The following is a 6,640-nucleotide window of genomic DNA, read 5'->3' as shown; positions in this document are numbered from 1 at the left end:
AGAAGAAGAAGAAGAAGAAGAAGAAGAAGAAGAAGAAGAAGAAGAAGGAGGAGGGAGAGGAGGAGGAGGAGGAGGAGGAAGAGGAGGAGGAGGAGGAAGAGTTGTTCTAGTAAGAAAAGACCAAGATGGAAGGGAATCAGTTACTCTGTTTTGAAAAGACATAGTCACAGTGCAGGTACTTACGGGCAAGCATATTGATCTTAGCTACTTATCTGCTCCATGATTTAAATGATAGTATGCCTTGATCTTATAGAACCTACCACATTATTTAAAATAAAGTTAAAACTTTTGTTTTATTAATATTAAGTGTGTAGTACAGTGCTGCTTGAGATATTATTTGTTTCTTACTGGAACTATGCATTAGCAGTTAAATGAAAACATGTTTTTGAAAACTAAGTAATAAGTAAAACTAGCATTAGTTTCTTAGTACTAAGAGCAGGAAACATACTTACTGGTGCCATGTAACTGAATCAATCACTTCTCCCCCAGCCTTCAGGAAACTAGAAAAAGAAATCTATTATGATCTTCACTTAATCCTCATATGCACAATGTATATATGTACACAATATATGCACAGGAGTTTCATTTCTTAGAAATGGGCTGGTTACTGCTTTAGTATCAGGCCAAGTACAAACTTCCTAATTCTTATACAAATTATATTGTAGGTTCCATTTGCCCCCAGATTCTTGGTATTCTGAGCCAGTCAATCTTTTCCTCTTTTGGTAAAACATTTGCTTAGGTAGCAAATGGTTTAATAACATGAGGATTCTCCACCAGAGAGCAATATTATTTTTAAGAAAAGTGGTTCTGCTTCCTCTAGTTCCTACCTCGTTAGCATCTTGACAGTTTTTCCTCGAGGCTGGCCAATATCAGGACCATAGAGATTCACAGTTTTGAAAGTGGATTTTGCTAGAAGCTTATGCAACTTGACAAAATCTTTTCCTAACTGCAATCCATCGATGAAAATACCAGCCTTCTTCCGGAAACTGTTAGGTTCTGAAAGACAGCAATTCTCAAAATAATCACGTATCTAGAATTTTTGCATTTAAAAGCAAAATTTAAACGCCTGGGTGGCTCAGTCGGTTAAGCGGCCGACTTCACCTCAGGTCATGATCTCGCGGTCCGTGAGTTCGAGCCCCGCGTCGGACTCTGTGCTGACAGCTCAGAGCCTGGAGCCTGTTTCAGATTCTGTGTCTCCCTCTCTCTGACCCTCCCCTGTTCATGCTCTGTCTCTGTCTCAAAAATAAATAAATGTTAAAAAAAAATTTTTAATAAAATAAAAAAAAAAAAAACAAAATGGCAGCATATAAAAGCAGGAAAACATTTCCCAATTACAAAAATTTAGAGTCCAAAGGCAAGAATAGTAAAACCTCCCTTTTTATAAAGAAGATACTTCAGTAAAACAAAAATTTAAATGACAAAACTGAAGTGTGAGAGGGCACTAAAACAATTTGAAGTTAATTAATGGGGATATTAAACTAATGGGTATTTTGGAAATAGTCTACATCCAGTCTTTAATAAACTAATTTACTTTAAAAAGACAAAAAGTTTGGGTAGGAGGGGAAGACATTTAAAAATTGATTTCTCAATGCCATTAAAGGCCTTATTAAGACTGTTCATTCACAGGCACCTGGGTGGCTCAGTTGGTTAAGCCTCCGACTTCAGCTCAGGTCATGATCTCGAGGTCTGTGAGTTCCAGCCTCACGTCAGGCTCTGTGCTGACAGCTCAGAGCCTGGAGCCTGCTTCAGATTCTGTGTCTCCCTCTCTCTGCCCTTCCCCTGCTCTCTGTCTCTGTCTCTCTCTCAAAAATAAATCAACATTTTAAAAAATTGAAAAAAAAAGACTGTTCATTCACAAATCAGATGTACAGGTGAGCTTAGAAATGGCCATGCTGAACACAAGGGAGGGGGACACAGAAGTGTTCAATCTACTTCCCCAAAACAACTTGCCCAGGCTCTCCCTTCTCCTTGTCTCTGGAAAACGACCTCTTCCTTGCAAAATGGAGCCCAAGAAGAGGAAATCATGATGGCATAGCTCTTTTATCTTACTCTGAAGAGCACGGGTGGGGAATGGGTTCAGTAGAAAAGTAGGGAGAGAGGGATATATAGAGATGTGTAAGGATGGGTTCAGATGACCCATTGTCCACGTGGCTGCCATTAGTCAAAGTTGTTCAGCATCCAGCTAAGATATGGTTACCTCTACCCCTATATTCTATGTTCTGTGCTTCAATTTGCCAGTAACTCTCAGCAACCTGATTTCTATATCTGCCTCTAGACATTACTATAATACACACCACTATAGACATATATCTTATTTCTTTGCTTGCCTTCTTGTTGATCTGCTTCCCTTCCTCTAGAATGGATCTCCCAAGAAAGCAGGGACCTTGCTCAGGAGCCAGACTACCTGGGTTCAAATCCCAAGTCCTCCACTTGGTAGCCCAGCATCACACAGTTATTTATCTCAATTTTTGTGCCTGCTTTGGTCATGTGTAAAATGAAAGTCATAATTGTATCCACCGCAGGGTGGTTATAAAGGTAAAATAATACTTATTAAATGCTCAGAGCTGTTCCGGGAATGGAGTATGTGTCCATGACATCACTACATCTCATTTCTCATTTATTTTCAGTTCCATTGGCTCATGTGTGGAAAAAGCACCATAAATATGTTTAAATGAATGTGGCTGATCATTAGTACTTTAGTTAGAATTTACAAGTTCCTTGCAAAAAAAGTGAAGAAGGAAGGAAACAATCAGGAGCTTGACCTGGGTAGGATTCTATACTAGGAATTTCTAGCTTAAGCATATCATGACGGTTGGGATGGAGTTGCTAAGATAAACTGACAGGTGGAGAAACAGAGAAAGAAATGGAAGGGGGGTAAAAGCAAAGTGCCTGCTTTACAGTTTTGCTGAGTCCAGCCTGCCATCCGTAATAGGATTCAGTGACCCTAAAAATGTCAAGTGAACCTGGGAGCTGTGGAAGTTTCTGGGTCCAACTAGTTGTTGTCAGCTCAAGTAAAACAAAACTGGGATTAACAATAGGCTCTGGGATGTATGAAGGAGTTTTCTGCCATAAGCAGAAAAGTTGCACTGTTGAGCACGGGTGCAAGTGTGCCAAGCCAGAAGAATATTTGCTAATATTAAAAAGAATGTCATACATAGGAACAACTAATGCCAAAGGGTAATCTCCTTATTAGTGAAATGTCCCTGGGGGCACTTACCATTGCCTAGTTCCCAAGAAATGTTATAATTCTTGGAAGAGCAATAATCCAGGAGCAACTGAGCATTAGAACTGTTCCACTGCAAGTCTGCTGTTCGTAGTAAGGCATTTAGACCAAAGATCAAGTCCAGTCCTGAGCAATTTGCAAAAGTATACAACATATCCACGGAGCTCCCTAAAAGAAAAATAGTGGCAATTTAATGGTTAGGTCAGCACCACAATAATGAAGGCCTCCAGATTTGTTCTCCAGTGAATTACCATTTTGGTTGTAAAATTGAGGGAATTACAATCCTGAGTTATAAGTGAGAGACAAAAAAGGCACAGGCAAATTAAAAGATTAAAAATTAATATGACTTAATTACTTCAGCTTTTGAATCAACTTTCCGTGCTGAACCATGTAAAGTACCAGAAGCTTTGGTCTGGCACTCAGGTTTTGTTGATTCAAATGACCTCAGGTGACTTCATGCACAGGCCAGACTGTCATTAGTCAACATAAGCCCCACTCCTCATAATTTAAACATGTCTACTCACAAACTCAGTCACAAAATATTTTGGGAAATTTAGCTATATTTAAAATTATTTTTTGGAAAATTCATGTATATGATTTATTAATTTTAAAGAAGTAAAATTAGACTTAAAAATTGGCCTAGGGCTATAGATCTGTGGTTTCCAAACTATGTGCCAAGGGATCCTGGCAAACCTCAATACATTCACCACATGGTTGTCAGATTTAGCAAATGAAGATACAGGCATCTGGTTAAATTTGAACTTCAGACAAATAATGAGTAATTTTTAATGCAGGTCTATGCAATATTTGAGAACTACAATAAAAAAATTCACTTATCTGAAATTCAAAGTTAACCAGGAACCCTACTCACAGGGGCACTACAGGAGCCTTTAAACTTATGAGGGAAACAGGGTTCCTGGGTGGCTCAGTTGGTTAAGTGTCTGACTCTTGATTTTAGCTCAGGTCATGATCTCACAGTTTGTGAGTTCAAGCCCTGTGTAGGAGCTTTGCACTGAGTTCGAAGGCTGCTTGGGATTCCTTCTCTCCTTCTCTCTGCCCCTCCCCCACTCACTCTCTCTCTCAAAATAAATAAATAAACTTTAAAAATAAATAAAGAGGGACACCTATGTGGTTCAGTCAGTTAGGCCTCTGACTCTTGCTCAGGTCATGATCTCACGGTTCGTGGATTCGAGCCCCGCTTCAGGCTCTGTGCTGACAGCTCAGAGCCTGGAGCCCGATTCGGATTCTGTTTCTCTGTCTCTCTTTGTCCCTCCCCTGCTCACGTTCTGTCTCCCTCTCTCTCTCTCTCCCTCTCTCTCTCTCTCTCTCAAAAATAAACATTAAAAAAATTGTTTAATAAAAATAAATAAACAATTTACAAGGGAAATATCAACCGTGTTGGACACGATGAGAACTATTACTATTAGGTTGTTTGGACCTAACAACTTAGTAATTGAAACACTTAGGTATTTCCTTGGGGCTAAGTAAGATGTGGAAAAAAAACTTACTGACTCACTACAGTGCCATACACTTTTGGGAACTTTTGAACTCTGCTTTTCTAACCATTAGCTTGTCTAAAATCACTTCTTCAGAGTGGCAACAATGTCGGTCCGAATATCATCTTTAAGTCAGGTATCATATGCAGAAGTCTGTAATTTTCAGGTATAGTTAGAGTCATTTGCTGAAAAGAAATTCACTCTCGAACTCTCCTAGTTTGTTTATTTTTTTTTTTTAATTTTTTTTTTCAACGTTTATTTATTTTTGGGACAGAGAGAGACAGAGCATGAACGGGGGAGGGGCAGAGAGAGAGGGAGACACAGAATCGGAAACAGGCTTCAGGCTCCGAGCCATCAGCCCAGAGCCCGACACGGGGCTCGAGCTCACGGACCGCGAGATCGTGACCTGGCTGAAGTCGGACGCTTAACCGACTGCGCCACCCAGGCGCCCCTCGAACTCTCCTAGTTTAAAAACATCTAAGTGAGGGGCACGTGGCTAGCTCAGTTGGTTAAGCGACTGACTCTTGGTCTTGGTTCCAGCTCAGGTCATGATCTCTCAGTTTGTGAGTTCAAGCCACAAATCGGGCTCTGTGCCGACAGTGAAGAGCCTGCTTGGGATTCTCTCTTTCTCCTTCTCTCTCTGCCCCTCCCCACTCATGCCTTCTCTCTCTCTCTCTCTCTCTCTCTCTAATAAATAAACTTAAAAAAAAAATCTAAGTGAATTCCTTGGATCAGCATAACAATGAAACCTAAATTGAATACTGCTGATAAAGGCTGGGGGCAGAACGGCTCTAGCCAGTTGTTTGAGTTATTTAGGGTGTTTGCTGTGTCACCCACTTCCACAGGACTGCTGCCCATCATCAAGGAGTTACGGACAACAGGGGCTGAAAAGCTCTCCTGTCCTGTGGCCCAGCATTCCACTGGATCTTGAGCCACACTTTGGGCCAACACAGAGCCTCCAGGGTTATTGACTTCTTCCCAAACCTCCACCCCCATTTTTCTCTGAGGAAACTGGCACCAAAGAAATGAAGTGCTTTGCCCAATACACATGGCTATTTGGTGGCAGTGCCATTACGAGAGCCTGTTGTCAAGGGGTGACTTGACTGTCTTGGTCACGGCCCCATGTTAGACTTGTGTATTGCAAAATCATGTGGCAGAAAGTTTCCTGGATCAGGAATCCTAACACCTGAGTTCCAGCCCTGCTCTCCCACTTACAGATTGTACAACGAGGTGACGCCTTTGCCCTGCATAAGCCTCAGCTATGCATCCACGATCCTGGAACTAGCACCATCGTGTGCCTACTCACAAAATTGAGGTTGAGACAACATATGTGAAAACTCTTTGTAAATCATAAAAAGCCCTTATACATATTAGGCACTGTTATTACATACTCCCTCTATGGCATTTCCACAAAGCCTGGAATGTTTGCATTTTGGAGTATTTATTCAACTTATGCTTTACTCTTTTTCTATTTCCTTTTTCCAAATGCAATTGGAATTTACATAGCTTAAAATTCTATTGTACACCTCCTACAACAGAATAGTAACATTTCCTAGAATATGGGCTGTATATTACTCAGTTAGACTCTACTCTTAAAAATAAAACCAACCAAAACACCACCCAGCCTACTCCCTCCTCAAAATAAGAATAAGAAAACTCACAGTTAATTTTCTAATTCCCAATCATTACCCAGTCTCTTGTCTCTTACTTTATGAGGGGTAGAAAGACCCCTGGGACAAAGATAATCTAAATGGCACATTAAAAGCTGGCACTGAAAGACCCGCGTCAGGCTCTGGGCTGATGGCTCAGAGCCTGGAGCCTGTTTCCGATTCTGTGTCTCCCTCTCTCTCTGCCCCTCCCCCGTTCATGCTCTGTCTCTCTCTGTCCCAAAAATAAATAAAAAATGTTGAAAAAAAATTAA

General features: G+C 40.8%; 1 protein-coding gene across 2 annotated transcripts in view; it reads right to left on the bottom strand.

The window, feature by feature from the left end:
• HPSE (heparanase) overlaps positions 1-6,640 on the bottom strand; it is a 39,972-nt gene that overhangs the window by 14,783 nt on the left and 18,549 nt on the right. For both annotated transcript variants that reach the window (XM_040479523.1, XM_040479524.1), the window contains exons 4-6: positions 3,218-3,391; positions 828-996; positions 453-500 (exon numbers count right to left, since the gene is read on the bottom strand). In XM_040479523.1, coding sequence (XP_040335457.1) covers positions 453-500; positions 828-996; positions 3,218-3,391 — 391 coding nt within the window. The remainder of the gene's footprint in view (positions 1-452; positions 501-827; positions 997-3,217; positions 3,392-6,640) is intronic.

The sequence above is a fragment of the Herpailurus yagouaroundi genome, unplaced genomic scaffold (assembly GCF_014898765.1).
Source record: "Herpailurus yagouaroundi ecotype Mexico unplaced genomic scaffold, PumYag 28, whole genome shotgun sequence".
Lineage (NCBI taxonomy): Eukaryota > Metazoa > Chordata > Mammalia > Carnivora > Felidae > Herpailurus > Herpailurus yagouaroundi.
This window is presented reverse-complemented; position numbering and strand designations above follow the sequence as displayed.